A 15,912-nucleotide genomic window follows, 5' to 3' on the forward strand; every position below is an offset into this window, starting at 1 on the left:
AACAACTTCACTGAGGTTCATTGCCTATTGGTTTAGTATGAGATTCTTCAAGGTTACTCTAAAATGCATGGGACTCTGCTAGAAATAAGATACAGAGCTAGCTGAATGAGACATCTAAACCTGTATCACACCTTTTATTTTCTTATGATATGTAAGCTATATTTAAACAGTATTTCAGAAAATTCTTGTGTGTTTCCACAGATCAATGTTAACTAATAAGTAGTTGTAAGGTTTTATCTTAAAGATTTTCATTGGAATCTGCTACACTGCTCTGTAAGAATGTATAAAGCCGTATCATACACTCAAGTCTGTAAATGGTCACTTGTAAGCCATCCAGGGATTTTCAAAAGGGCAAGACAAATTAAAAAAAGAAATTAGAAACTTCCTCCAGCTTAACAGGTTCTCTTCTTATTGAATCGGATAGAGATTTTCAGCCAGGGCTTTGGAGGCAGTCCAAGGCTGCTGCATGAAGCTACACAGTTAAGGTCTGCCCTACAATTCAAGGCTGCCCAGAGGAACTCTTCCAACAGAAAGATTCCAGAGATTAAGAAAACCTGAAATTGTCTCAATTAAGCCTTAATACAATTACAAATAGGGTTTTTAAAGAAATATGTAAAATCTTGATGACAACAGCAGTAAGACTATACCATCTTGTAATTTTGGATGGTGAAAACAGGATACACTTGGTTAACTTTTATCACTTCTAGTCAAGGATAAAAAAAAAAAGTGATTGAATACAGTTTAGTTAATTTTTCATATAAAATAATCTGTAATATCAAAACAATTTTCAAACAGATCTTAAACCAAATATAGACTATTAATTTTCACACATATACTGACTTCAAGATAAAAATTTGCAAATTAAATTTCAAAAGAAATTACAAACCAAAAGCTGAATCAACATACTTATTAATTAGTCATATTATCTTGAGAAGATGGAAAAAATTATACAAAAAATACAGTAAAAATACTGCATTTATTTGACTGGCAAATACCAACTAAAATAATCTGGTTTTGCATTAGAAAGGCTGAGAACACCACATCCATCTAAGAATATAGCCCTGTTATTGCTCAAAGCTATAGGAAAAATTAAGCTGACTTGAATGACACCTCAAAATAGCTTAGATGATAGCAATATCATCTAGTTACTCTGATGAGATGATATTCTTAATCATCTTAACTCGATGATCTTAAGGGTCTTTTCCAACCTAAATGATTCTATTCTAAAAGTTGACAGTTGATAAGTGAACAAATACAAATTTGGCTTTTTCATTATTTCAGGCAGAAATGCATTTTAATTCTAAATTTCATACATTTGTTCTATTCTGCCTGGGGATTACTCACTTCCGTACCTATGTCTTTGTTTTACCTTATGTTAATGGCTCAGACACAACTGATCTACATGACCTAAGGTTTTCCCGTTTCTTTATCTAACCCCTGTCATCTCACCAAGTGTTGTTGTTCTCCCATTACTAGCATGACATAAAAAGATTATCCTCATCCACATTTTACCTCACATCTGGCATCAACTAGTACATAGTTACTTTTCCTGAGCTAGCTAGTAAATCCTTAATCAAAATTAATTCAATCATGCTATGTTTTGAGTCTTAAATCTTGATTACTGTTGGAAAGTCAAATGTTCATAGTTTGCAATATAATGAAACCCTGCCTGTGACTCAAGGCTGGCAAAACCAGTTCTGAGCTCCTGAAGTCCGTCTTTCCAACGCTGCTGCTGACGAAGTAGATCAATATTCATGAGCGATATAACCTGTTAAAAGAATTTTAAAGGATAATAAACATATTCATTACCACATAAATGAAAGAAAGGGTGAAGTAAACTGTAAGAGATATGATTTCAATTTCACCTGGAAAATATACCTTTTCAATGAAGTTTGTGTGCCACTTCCTTAGTTTTCTATTTTCAGTGGAAAGCCGTTCAGCAGCAGCTTGGAGTTTTTGGATATAAGCTTCCAGTTCTCTAGGATTATCCCATGTTATTTGAGTTTTTCCTCCAGGACCAGATTTTGAATGCTTGAAAAATATACAAACTTTGTAAGATTTAATGACAACTATAGTCTACCAGCTAGAATACAGGAAGTGATAATATGAGAAAGATGGTTTTACTCCTAGTAAAAAAAGGAGGACCTTCCTCTCACTACTGCACTAGAGACATAATAATCTGGCAAATCACAGATATGTGGGCATATCTTTATACCTACATCAATGCACTGGGGAAGGATTAATGCCAGACTTTTAACAGAGCTTGAAATAAATTCACTGATGTTGAGACTCCTGCCCCACACTCATAAGCAGACATCTTAAGCTGAGAGGACACCTTGAACTCCTCCCTTCTTCTTTGTTCTGAACAGGCCAAAAACCAAAATGTGACACTAACAATTGCTATCCAATTTCATCTCTTTATAATGAAATAAATTTTTTAAATTACACTGTAAAATTCCACTGACTCATAAGCAGCTTTGGGGAGTTCCATTTCTCTGAGCTTTTTATCCAGATATTGGGGGGTTTATGATTTTTGCTAAGTTTACAGTAGAAAATCAGAAGACAAAAGCATCTGAAGTTCCACAGCTGGACCTATTCCTAAAAGTAGGGCAGAAATCACATCAAATAGGAGAATATGTTGTGGCTTTGAACACCTCTGCACCATCACTGTCTTAGGGTCTGCACACTAACGGATTCTGTGGCATAATCTGCAGGCAGCCCAAGGAAAATTTAAGAGACAGTTTGGGAACTTTTTCCAGGACACATTTGAAACTACAGTTTGGTCTGGACTGTCCACCATTTTGTGTGAACTAATCCCAACCAAAACATCCCTTCTACTTTTAGTCCCACTCTTACACTCTGTCTTGCAAAATGGTTCTCAGGAACAAGTTTCCAATATTTTCTGTAATGCTTGCTCTGGAGGCATTATTCTCTTGCCCAATACAGAGTTTATGGGCATGCTATAATTCTCCAGCCATTCTCACATTGTAAGAGTGTTGGAAGAGGGTGGAGTGTTTCAAACAGATCAAAACCAGTAAACTGAAATTCATGATATACATGTTCCTCCAGACATACAATAGATACGGTGTTAAAAAAATGTAGATTTTAGTGTAACTTTTAAGATCATATTGTCCCCTCAAAGCAGAAAAATGAAAATAAATAAATAAATAAATTCCTCCAAATTGCCCCAAATTCCTTAAAAGAATCTAAAACTTCTTTAAGTATAGTGAACTTCCTACCAATTACAAAAAAAAAAAAATCTCTTCTCAGAGCAACTATATTATGTCTGAACACCAACCCACTGTAACAAACTGCATGCATAAGTCAATAATCAGGTAAATCCACAGATTCTTTGTTCTTAATCTAAACCAGAAACTATCCAATTTCAACCTGCCCAAAAACATTCAAGAGAATTACAAAATCCACAGAGATTTAATAAAAGTCAAAACAGTGAAACCATTCCTTAATATGAATTTATCTTCAGAATAAAGTATATGCCATTTTTACTAAAATAGACCAAAATAATATGATTTAGAACTGTTAACACAGGAGTTACATTACCAACTATTAAGGAATTGACCACATCGTGGTTCATGTGTAAATTCAAACACTAAAAAATAATTCCTGAGAGAGCATGTTACACTAATATCCGAAGTAAAAAGGAGTAAGCAGCTGTTTAAATGATAATATTAAAAAAAACAAAAGGCCCACTGATTTAAAAAAATGTTAATTAAACAGATGGTGTTGCTTGTATGGGAAGGCTACAGTTAAAAAGTCCAGCAATAAACACAGAAAAAGCAGTACAGAATAAGCACAGACACCACTGAAATTAAAAATGCAAAGAGAGGGGAATTCTTTCACCTTAATTATCTGTTCAAATGCTAGAGCAGATTGTAACATCATTGGCTTCTGACTCGCAATCATCTGTTGATCAATAGAATTATAAAAATGCGCCACCTGTAAAAATAGAGAGATTAAATTTACAAGAGCAGGTTAAAATATTTATATGCCAATAAGTGTAATGCAGGATATTTCTGAAAGTATTGCCCAATCAATACCATCAAGATATGAGTATTGACTATACTATGAAAATGTTTACAAAAATAAAACATACATGCAATGCTAATGTGATCCTATCTATCTTTGTCTAGTGATGCATTTTAATAGCAAAAAAGACTGCTACTTACACGTCTGAGGCAATTATACTTCACCTTAAGTGAAATAAGTTCAGTGTCTGATTTATTATAAGTGGAACAGTGCCATTTCAGAGGCCTTCAAGTATTCATGACATCTGCCAGGATATGACACAAGACCTAAAATACATCTATTTACTTCCAGATTGGCAGCTGAGGTAAGAGGGATATCCTACAACTCGGTTTACCCTACAAATTGGCCACACATAGACATCTAGTGCCTTTTGAATCGACTAAGGTTTCCAATTGGGCACCTGTCAATGATCCAGATGCATGGGTATCTTGTAGGTCTTGTGTCATCTCTGCCTTAGCTCTGCAGATATCTCAGATGCCAATGACACCTCATGTGAAACTGAATTGAGCCTGTGTATCTACATAAGAATTTTTACCAATATATACATATTTATTCTTGCATCTTACAGTAACAGAAGAAAATTTGACATGGTCTTTCAACTGAAATATAAGCCCAATAAAAACTTATGTAGCACTGAGTCCAATCAAAAAATACCCCCCCCAAAAACCAAGCACACATTACATTAAAATACTTATTAATATCTTTTCAGTGGAAAACTAGCAATGGTGAGGACAAGCTGGTCCATTTTATGACATTTTCCTTCAGTTATAATAATCAGAAACCAAGACTAAAACCAGGAGATCAATGAATTACTTGTCTTATTTTTGTATATACATACAGTAAATTCACATGGCTTTAATACTATAATTCATTTGGTTCCAAAAGAAGACACATTCCGAAATTCTAAAGCATTCTTTATTTTTGTTTTCTTTTAAGGACTTAGCTAATTTGTTCAAGAAACAAGTCACTTTCACACAGACAAACACAGCAAAAAGCTTAACCACACAGTCAGAAAAGATAATAGTCTAGAAAAGTTCTACTACTAAAGCCGGGAAGTCAGAACAGGAAGTTATTACGGCATTTAATCTTATACCTGTTTAAGGATGACCGCCTGCTTACAGAACTTTTGTGCAGTGTTTGCAACATTCTGTATTTTAGCTGGTATAGCAAAACCAAGTGCTGATAGCTGACGTACTTCTCTTAGGAGAGTCACCAAACGATCTGAATAAAGTATGTTTAATGTTCCAAAAACGTGATCCAACTCCATTACTGGACTATTAGCTTGGATGCTAAACCAAAATCAAATTAAACATATTATTGAATATAATTTGATATTGATCCTTTCTTAGGTGCATTTTATAATAATATAATAATTCTAAAAAACTTGATGTCATTCTATTACGTTTTTCTATGTTTATTAACATTTTAACTTACTCAGAAATTATTCCAGTAACCTTTCTCTTAATTCAAAGCCACTGAAGACAAGAAGAAATTAACAATGCCTATTGGTTTTGCTCGCAAAGTTTTTCTGGCTTGTTACAATAGTTAACACGTAACTCACAGCCAGACAGTATTTCTCAAATACACTGGATTCATCACACTCTCTCAAGCAGGCACTTTACAGGCCCCAGCCTTCAGCACTACAAAGGGGAAGAAATTCTCAGTGGGAATCAATCCAAGAACCAGGACTTGGATCGGTGGAACTTTCTGGTATACACAATCAAATGCTAATAAGAACATCAGCCTTTCTTTAGATTTTACTCCAATTTTTTTTTTTCTACTGTAGTAATGCTTCTACCACCATCCTTCTAGGCTTCTTTCACAAAAACTTCAGCTTTACTCATTTTTTCACTTTTTTTCTCATCTTCTTCTAGTTCCTATATCCATTGTATTCCTCTTTGCAGTAAGCTACCCCTTTTCTTTTCCTTTTAATTAATCTCTTCACATATTTTAAAATCTCACAATAACAAAATCTTATGGTACTAAAGATGGCTATTATATATTGGAGTGCTGAATCTGCTTATTTGTTATATTTGAGTGTTTTTCATAAAATAAAAGTTTACACATAAGTATCAAGTCCTGTATCCTCTGAAACTGTAGAAAAACTTTTTTCAAATAAAGCTTGCAACACTCAGACATGCAGACAGAAGCCATGTGGCCAATCAATTAAAAAAAAAAATGTTAAAATATATTTTAGTATCCCATAAAGTAATTTCATTATTTTGGGAAACACAATTCATGAGGTTTAAATTTATTTTCTTGCCCTTCTTTCAACTGCTCTATTTAGACTGCAGAATTTCTTGTTAACAGCCATACTCTAATCTCATCTGGTTTCTAGATATTATCACTATATGGATTACAATGTAAAACAAGTAGTAACAATAAGCAAAACAAACATGTCTTTCATTCCAAGTGTTAACAGAAACTGCAAGATTAGTTATTAACACTATCCTGTATACTTCACCTTACCAACCAAGCCTGGCAGGATGATGAAATGATAATAAACTCTTCCATTTTGTTTCTCCATTCATTCTCAATTCTGTAAAAATTTTTATTTCCTTCATCAAGTTCTACTGAATTACACCACACTACAGATTTCAACATAAACATTATTTAAACAAGAATGTATTTACCAAAGTCCTAACTTAGGATTTGATAATTCTGACTGGATATTCCTAGACCAATCATCAAATTGTTCTTGTTCATATACTTTTAACTGTTCCAGAAAAGAATCTGCACTTCGATGAAAAGTTTGAAATCCAGGTAAGTCAGACAGAAGAGCTTCTGCCAGCTTGGTAGCATCATCCACCTTAAACACAACCACAAAGAAAAGCAGCTTAACTTCCCAGTATTCAATCAGAAAAATCACCACAATAAAAATCAGTATTACAAAACATCCAAGTGGGATTCAAAAACAGATTAGAAAAAAAAAATGTGAATCCTGAATTGTGTCCCAGGTGTTCAAATTCCCATTACAGTAAACTGGTTCTGAATAAGTTGTCCACCACAGGTGTCTACCACTATTAAGACACCCCAGAGTATCCCACCTGGTTTTTAGTTAATTCTCCATAAAGGTACAGATCTCCCATGCGTCTTTTGGTGTATCTATAAGGTCCATGCCAATACTCAAAAGGTATTTCAAATGAGATTCTACATCTACTTGTCGACAAATTAATCAAAACCCTAGTCAATACGATCAGTGAAGATTTGAGAGCAATTAAAAAATTTAGCACAGCCTAAAGTAGACACACAACTGACATCAGCTGAACTGCTCTCTAGGTCTTTAGCAGACCAAGCAGAAGAAACAACTGTGAAACTTGAGCCGTTGCTGTTCTCTCTGTAAGACACAGAAAAAAGCAACACCTTTAAGAGCTCCACCCTTTGTCACATTCAGATGAAATGGGCCCTTGAAATTTCTGCAAATCACAGGTGAATGCCAAAAAAATGGGCTAACAGTTATTCTGGGATAAGTAATTTCTATTCTCTTTCAAACCTATAGTTATTGTAAATGGCACTTTTGTTTACAGAGAAAACATTTTGCTTTCAACTAGTCAATACTTTCCAAAAAAAGTTCCAGAGTTTCCAACTAAAGTGTAAATACAAACTAACAGAAATAACCTAAGTTAAAATAGAGTCAAATATGTTTTAAACTCATTCTGTTGTAAGAGAACACTGAATCGTTTGACATTCACTTTTACTACAGTCTCTGTAGTAAATTCCCTGGCAGGCATTGACTCAAAAAAGTACTACCAAGAAATCCCTTTGATTTCAAGATTGGTAATAACAAGTGAGAATCAGGATGTCAGAATCTGGCTATCCATAAATCTTAAATAAAATTTTAAAATGCAAACTGGAGAATAAAATTTAACAAAAACGCTTCCTCTCAGAATTTTGGTCTTTTTTTTTGTCAAAAAAGTTAAGTTATAAAAGCAGGCAGTTCAGCGTATTATGAAGACTGTCTTCGGGATCAGTTAATAAAATTCAACTTAGCAAGCAGCACCACTGATAAGGAATCTTGAGTATGTAACTCTTGGGAAGTCCACAATTTTTCTGTGGGGAATTCCCCACAGAAATCTCAAACACCGTGTTTTATGTTCTATGATAATATTGTGCCTAAACAGTAACGAAATCTGTTACCTTCAGCTCCAGCTGCCGTACCCATACAATATTATTCACAACTTCAGAAAGGTTTTTGCCGGACAGTGGTCCAGAAACATCACCAGGAACACCATGGCATCGAGTTTCAAAGTCTGTCTGATACTCTAACACAAGCAAAAGATTCATGTTAGACCAGAAACCTAACAGAACAAGCTTAAAATTATTATTGTAGTTGTAAAAATATACTAGGGATACTGACATAATTCTAAAAGTAAATAAAGAATTCTAGTATTTGCAAAAGAACTAATGCAATTAAATACTTTTAAATACATTTTTACCTTTGACATAATCTTGAAGTTTTGCTAGCAATGTTTCCCTTTCAAAAAGCAATTCTTTGCTTATGTTTGGATGCTTTATCAGTTCCTTATATTTCTGAAATGTTTGAAGAAGCTGGAATATGAAGTTTAGAAAAATTATCTCTTTCCTGAAAAAAAATTAAACATATTCTGACAGTACTCATTAGTGCTGTTCATAAGCATTGTCTTTGACTCTAAGTACTTATTCCTGCGCTCTAAACTGACTACTTAAGAATTCAGTAACTTTATCTTTAGGAAAGTTTTCAGACTACAAAAATACCCATACCTGCTGAGGACTGTCCCGAATTTCTGAAATAAATTTCTTCAATTTGCTTGCTATTTTTTGCTCTGCTGGTGCAATAATTCTTTCATACTGAGAGACTGCTGCTTTCCATAATGGCTAGAGATAAGTTCATATGTTAGTTTAGGACTATCCATATACACCATAAAAAGTCACAGAAAGAATGTGAAGAAATTAAAAATAAGCATTATACCTCTGTGTAAGGATTACAGTGTACAGGATTTAGGCCAACAAAGGGTTCAAACACTTGGGCAAGATGTAAAGCATTTTGTTCTCCAGCTGGCAAAAAGAATGTAAGTTTTTCATGCAGTGTTCTAACAGTTAGCACCTATAAGGGAAAAAAATATTTAACATATCCAACATATTTTTAGATAAAACTTAGATTTAGAAGCAAAAAGCACAAGCAGCACATTCCATCCCTCTCCTTTTTACAAGAAACTTTTGAAAGGCTCAGGCAAACATGGATTATGAAATGCTGTCTGACTCTGAAAAGGCTATAGAAGTGTTTAATTCCCTTTTTTAACTTAAAACAATATTGTTTAATTCTGTGTCTAATAAAATAAATGTGTATAATTCAAATCTCTACCTCATCAAGACGTTTGCCAAGTTTGGCTAATGATTCAGGGAAATATTTCTCATTTTTCCATGGATGTAGAGTATAACGTTGCCACAGTTGTCCAGTTAGGTACTCACAAGCTGACACCCACTGCTCACAAATCAAGATACCAGCTTTTAGATTTTCCTTAACACTGTGAAAAGCATCCTCCCACAAATTCAAAGCTGCCAATTTTCTCTGAACGTATCTACCTAGTGAGCCACCTAGAACACAAAAAAAGTATACAAAAGCACTGTTATGTTTGCTTAAAATAATTCCTTTAAATGCTACACCACGTTCCAATTGTTCCAATTACATTTTTTAAAAAACTATTGCAATGTCTTGATTTCAAACCACACAAATGTATCAATAACTGATTATTTTCTTTCACACTCAATAAATCTCTTAAATGTCTCCAAGTTAAACAGACGTTGGTCCAATATCAGAAGCTGATGGATTTGGATTCTGGAATCCACACACAAGCATGTGTCTTTATGAGCAGTAATGGCAGCACCTGGCTACCCCCAGCAATCCTTCCCCTCATGCACACACACATCTGGCAGCAGCAGACAAACTCCCTGTCTTATGCCTGTCCCAGAATGTGGGACTGCTGTCGAGAGAATGAGAGAAGTAACCTCTCTGCACATCTTGCTCTCACCTCCACCCAGGTTGAATCAAGCCTCAAATGGGGGTTTCTGTAAACAAACTCGCTCCTCTGAGAGAAAGATAAGGAGTCAAACAGAAGCAAGACATATCCAGTCCACAGGCTGAAAGGTATCCAACTCCATCTTGTTATTATCTATTATCTTCCCAAACATGTGAAGGCATCTACCAGAACTGGCTGAATTATTGGATACTATAAGGCAAATAATATTCATGGATCATAATTACAAGAAGAAAGCACCTTAATGCTGTAGGCTATCACTGGTGCCTGTAGGAGGAAGAAGGTCTCTGCTCAAAGAGTAAAATGAATCCTTCTCAACTGTTCATTTAATAAAGACTGCATAAAGGTTTACCTATTACATCCAGGAGATTATGCATGCGTGGCTGTGGATAAGGATCATGTTCTGTTTGTCTCCACACACCATCCACAGTATCCTTGGTAGTCTCCACCAAATCCACAACTTCAAATAATGAGAGACTATCCAAGTTGTAATAATCCTAGAAAAAAATATCCTTAATACAATTACCTTGCAACTAGTATTGTAGCAACATTATACTTCCTGAAGTTGGCAATTGCTATAGTTTCCTGGGTTTTACTACTTAACAAAATAAGGCATAATCCTCTCAAAAAAACAAGCATTTGTGTAAGTTTATTCATGTGATGAATGCATTGATATCTGAAGCGCTATACAAGCAAGCACTTTACAGGTGCCTAAAGTTTTGCATGATAGCATTCATTATTATCATCTGCATTTTCAGTTTTCCTTTTTTATAATTTCATGAATCAATTTCTAGTTCACGAACTGTAGTGTACTGTTGTATTTCTACAGCAGCTTCTAGTATTCAATGGTCAAATCTGCTCCCAATCAAATACTGGCATTCCCATTGTCACTAGAAACTACACGAATGTCAGTCATTTAAAGTAAAATTTTGCCTAAGAAAAAAATAACTAAGTAGTTACATATTCATATACTTGAAAAGATTGTACATATACTGACATATTTCATAAGAGCATTTTTTACTAAGCCTACAAATATATCACTGATCATACAAAAGAAAACATACTTTTGCAATGTCCTCAAACAGGTCTTTAAAATGAGAAGCTCTCTCTTTACTACACCATTTACTTCCATGACGAGCACATTCTATCCAGAACTGAAATTCATCTGTTGGTGTAAGTATAGCTGCAAATAATAATGGAAAATGTTTAAATATGAAGTACATGAATGGTCACAAAATATTTTCAGTCAGAACATACTTTCTAAAGCAAATATTTACTGTATGGTTTTGTAATTATCCTTTAACTTCAGACTCTGACTAGATGTAGTATCAAGTTCCTACCAAGAGACCAGAGCTGATCATCACTAATTCCAATCTACTCACCACAACCTGTTATATTTCACACTCTGCAGTCACTGGGATAATGGAAGACTGAAAACTCAACCGGTAAATAAACTATTTACTCCTAATTTAAAATTAACTATAAAAGACGCAACTGCAAAACAGACCTCGCACATCATCTTCACTGAATTTTGTTCCTGTGTAATTAGGATCTGATCTTCTGAGAACAGTACTCAAGCCAGCTTCAAGCTCACTTAAAAGTTTCTGGAGTTTGGGTTCAAATGTTTTACTCCATCTCTCATCCTGCAATGAAAATTTCAAAAATTGTGACTCACATGATAGAACAATTACTATTTTCCTCCCATTAATCTTAACAAAAAAAATAATTATTCAGATTTAATAGCAGTAACCAACCACATGGTGGGACAATATAATAATTTCTTTTTCTTAAAGTCAAGGAAAAGCATCTCATTCTTTTCACTTAACAATTCAGAATAATACTGTAAAAAAAAATTTTATCACAAAATCAAAAGTCAGTTGTTGGATTTATAAAGGTACTCTGAAAATGTGTTCAAAATTCTTTGTTAATGAATTCTCTTAAGTTAAGTAAGTTTGGAAACTACTTCTATAGTAGAATCTGGAAATTGCTAGAATCAAATATTAAAAGTTATTGTGTTTTTCTAACATTATTTTATTAATATTATGACATACAAGAAATTAAAAATATTTAAATGCTGAAACTCTGCTTGTTCAGCTTATGAAGTACAGCCATGGTCATTGTTTTTGACAAAAAAAACCACAAAGGAAATATAATCTTTAATGTAACAGAAGGAAAAGCCTCAGAACATTTTTAAAAAAGCAAAACTATGAAAAATGCAGCTGTACAAATTAATCTAGAGTCTAGCACACCTCTCTGCCACGTATCAAAGAATCATAGTTTGCATGATACAGACCTATGCATTTCATATAAAATACAAGAATATGTAAAACAAGAAAAGGACACAAGACTCGAATTACTGGTGGAAAGGAGGTAAGGAGCTGTTGTCTCCATTAACCACCACTGCTCAGTGTATTCCATATTTCTATAGAGTCAGGCATATGTATGACCAGAATCCTCCTCTCATCCTTACCGATAGGAGGTGAAGTAGAAATTAGAACTATCATCCATTATTTAAGCTCTTAAAATATTTTACTTTTAAAACATGAAGTATTTATCTCAGAATAATTAACAACCTATGAAATTTCAATGTTTCAGTATAAATATACAGAACATTTAAATTGGTATATTGCTCACCTTCAGTAATACTGGTGCAAAAACTTGCCGTACAGCTTGATAAAGGGTGTTAATTGGTGAATCTAGCATAGATGACACAAGAATATTACTATGAAGATTATCTTCTGTAATTACATCAGGTCGCAGCTTAAAGAACACCAACACATTATTCTTTGAATCAGTAGCTTCAATCTGTAATAATCAAGAAGACAGGATTTGTTTAGCAAACTGTCATTGACTACATATTATAATAAATTACGTACACCATTACACAAATTATTTACATCAAGAAAAAACTGTAAAATACCATGTTACTCCCTATGGGCTCTGATAACATTCTGGTAGTATCCGATTTGCACAGAAAATGAAAACTTTTATTATACTCATTCCTGAGTTCATGGGAACCTGAATTCCAATATCAAATATGTAATGCCTTTTTCTTTATAAAATATCTGTAAATACCATAATTACTTACGCTATTTTGATTTTGAAAACTCCACTTACACTTTCTGGGGACAAACCAGAACCTCTACGTTGTGCCTAGAGAAAACTAAGCATCAAGTCTGTATTTTTTGTGGCATTTTTATGCTACATACCTTCAGGAATATTTTTCTAAATATTCAGTATTGTTCTCCTGAGTCTGTAAATACATAACTCTATTGCAATTCATAGATTTCTCAAGGACAGAGAAAGGCATGGTCCTTCACCTGTAAAATCATAAGTTGTAACATGACTCTTGTTCCCTTCACAGTCCAACTTATGGGTAAACTTCCAAAAATTGCCATAAAATCAATTATTGAAACTACCTGTGGCTGATGAGAATTCATAAAACAGGAGAACACTATTAAACATTTAATAACACAATAGCAAAATAGCAAAAAATAGCTGAAATCCCAAATTCTTTGCAATTGTAAACATCTGTGAACTTTTTTTCTGTTAAAAGAAACAGAGGGCTAGTAAGAACAGCTTTCAATCATACTGGACAGTAGCAGTTTTACTTTTTTACCAAGTCTTTAGCCTAGCACATAAAGACATTGTTTCACTGAGGCAACAGGTATATATTATAGTCCCGATACACATCCGATTTTCCACAGCTGCTGAGAGTGGCTTTGTATATTAGACAGTGTCTCAGCAGCACAATCCAAAAACTGGTACATGTAAATGTTCATTCTTGCATGAACATAGCATGCACTAGACTTCACAGACTACACAGATGATTACACCAGGAGGTGTGTAAGTTACTGGTCCACATGGCAGATCACATGTTAACGACCCATTACACTAGTCTTCAGTGCAGAAAAAACCTGTCACTGGCGTAACAGACACCACATCCCTGGTCTCACAGCAGAATGATGGGACGCACGTCAAGACCCACACTTTGCCTGTACACTCTGTGTGGCAGGCACCACACCATGTCCTGATTACATGGCAACATTAACTGGACATCACACCCAACAGTATCATTCGGATGAGTCACTCACTGACACAAACACTCAAAGCAGGACATTTCACACAATGAACCTCAGATTTGCTCACAGCTGGACACATCAATCTGCAAAATGCATGATTTGGACAAACACCCACCATGGGACCTGTCAAATACCATCGAACGTGCCACATATTGGGCCACGTTTTCTGCACAGACATTGGCAACGCAAGCCTTCCAGTCACCTGCATGCACCCTTGCCCAGGAACAACCCATACATCAGACTCCACCTGGCATTTGCAGCAAGGGAGCATGCCATTCTCCAGGCTGCATTACGTTCATGCAGCAACAATATACATACAGCACACTGAAACTACATATCAGCATGGGCACGATCCACTAGAAATATATGACTGTCGTGGTTTAACCCCAGCCAACAACTAAGCACCACGCAGCCGCTCACCTACTTCCCCCACCACCCAGTGGGATAGGGGAGACAATCAGGAAAAGAAGTAAAACTCGTGGGTTGAGATAAGAATGGTTTAACAGAACAGAAAAGAAGAAACTAATAATGATAACTGTAACACTAATAAAATGACAACAGCAATAATAAAAGGATTGGAATGTACAAATGATGTGCAGTGCAATTGCTCACCACCTGCCAGTCGACAACCAGCTAGTCCCCGAGCAGCGATCCCTCCGCCCCCAGTCTCCCCAGTTTATACACATGATAAATGTGTATAAAAATGTGGCGGCACATGGTATGGAATACCCGGTTAGCCAGTTTGGGTCAGCTGCCCTGGCTCCATCCTGTGCCAACTTCTTGTGCCCCTCCAGCTTTCTCGCTGGCTGGGCATGAGAAGCTGAAAAATCCTTGACTATAGTCTAAACACTACTGAGCAACAACTGAAAACATCAGTGTTATCAACATTCTTCACATACTGAACTCAAAACACAGCACTGTACCAGCTACCAGGAAGACAATTAACTCTATCCCAGCTGAAACCAGGACAATGGCACAGCTGACCATGTGGTCTTCACAGACTCCTGGGCCAGTAATTTATGCGGCAGACACTGAGACCCGCATAGATATTTGCAGTAGGAAGATGTCTCCCAAATCAGATACCAGTGTTTTACGACCACTAAACCTGGGCTGGACCCCAGGCTCTGCATCCCCACTCGCACACTGGGATGGGGTGGACACGCTGGATCCATAGGTGCCTGCACACACTCAGCTTGACGCTGCCGTACCTTGTTGGACGCGGTGAGCTGGGTGCCCGAGCGCTGCACCACGAGGAGGAACTCATTGCCGTCGTCGAGGAAGTTGGTCAGCTCCGGGCGGGAATGGAGCCCCGCGGCCAGGGCAGCGGGACCCACAGATGGATCCAGTCCGAAGTAGTTAGCAGCCGTGGCTGAAATAAACCGCTTCCTCTTGTCTCCCTCGCCGGCCATGCTGGCAGGACGCACCCCCGCCAGGCAGGATCAAGGCGGGGCTGGGTCCAGAACCCCACGGGAGTATGTGGAGGGCTGACGGGAGAAGACCCAAAGGGCGGGCGGCGGGAAGGCCGGCGGCTCACGCCGGGGTGCAGGGCGAGGCCCGAGGCCTCCCGGCGTCCCCGCGTTGCCAAGCCCCGTCACTATGGTGACTGAAAATGGCGGCCCCGGCGCGCTCGCGAGCTTGGTCCGGGTGGCGACGGGCAAGCGCCGCGCCGCGGCCGCCGGCGGGGAGAAAGGCAGCGGTCGACGCGCTCGGTAATCGGCAGGCACGCCAGCCTGAGGGAGGCGGGCGGGGCAATGCGACGCTCCGCCCCG

General features: G+C 36.6%; 2 protein-coding genes across 3 annotated transcripts in view; one reads left to right on the top strand and one right to left on the bottom strand.

Annotated features, from left to right (window-relative positions):
* The window catches only part of DYNC2H1 (dynein, cytoplasmic 2, heavy chain 1), a 185,457-nt gene extending 169,834 nt beyond the window's left edge, over nt 1-15,623 (bottom strand). For both annotated transcript variants that reach the window (XM_010562117.1, XM_010562118.1), the window contains exons 1-15: nt 15,352-15,623; nt 12,696-12,866; nt 11,569-11,704; nt 11,126-11,244; nt 10,414-10,558; nt 9,389-9,621; nt 8,996-9,130; nt 8,788-8,901; nt 8,484-8,595; nt 8,185-8,309; nt 6,681-6,856; nt 5,141-5,336; nt 3,862-3,957; nt 1,879-2,031; nt 1,670-1,768 (exon numbers count right to left, since the gene is read on the bottom strand). In XM_010562117.1, the coding sequence (XP_010560419.1) occupies nt 1,670-1,768; nt 1,879-2,031; nt 3,862-3,957; nt 5,141-5,336; nt 6,681-6,856; nt 8,185-8,309; nt 8,484-8,595; nt 8,788-8,901; nt 8,996-9,130; nt 9,389-9,621; nt 10,414-10,558; nt 11,126-11,244; nt 11,569-11,704; nt 12,696-12,866; nt 15,352-15,552 (2,211 nt within the window). In that variant the 5' untranslated portion in view covers nt 15,553-15,623. The remainder of the gene's footprint in view (nt 1-1,669; nt 1,769-1,878; nt 2,032-3,861; nt 3,958-5,140; nt 5,337-6,680; nt 6,857-8,184; nt 8,310-8,483; nt 8,596-8,787; nt 8,902-8,995; nt 9,131-9,388; nt 9,622-10,413; nt 10,559-11,125; nt 11,245-11,568; nt 11,705-12,695; nt 12,867-15,351) is intronic.
* A 116-nt stretch (nt 15,624-15,739) lies between these two features.
* Nucleotides 15,740-15,912, top strand: part of DCUN1D5 (DCN1, defective in cullin neddylation 1, domain containing 5) — a 16,215-nt gene continuing 16,042 nt past the window's right edge. Inside the window, exon 1 of the mRNA XM_010562130.1 lies at nt 15,740-15,852. Within this exon, the coding sequence (XP_010560432.1) occupies nt 15,740-15,852 (113 nt within the window). The remainder of the gene's footprint in view (nt 15,853-15,912) is intronic.

The sequence above is a fragment of the Haliaeetus leucocephalus genome, unplaced genomic scaffold (genome assembly GCF_000737465.1).
Source record: "Haliaeetus leucocephalus isolate CR32 unplaced genomic scaffold, Haliaeetus_leucocephalus-4.0 Scaffold155, whole genome shotgun sequence".
In the NCBI taxonomy this organism is placed as follows: domain Eukaryota; kingdom Metazoa; phylum Chordata; class Aves; order Accipitriformes; family Accipitridae; genus Haliaeetus; species Haliaeetus leucocephalus.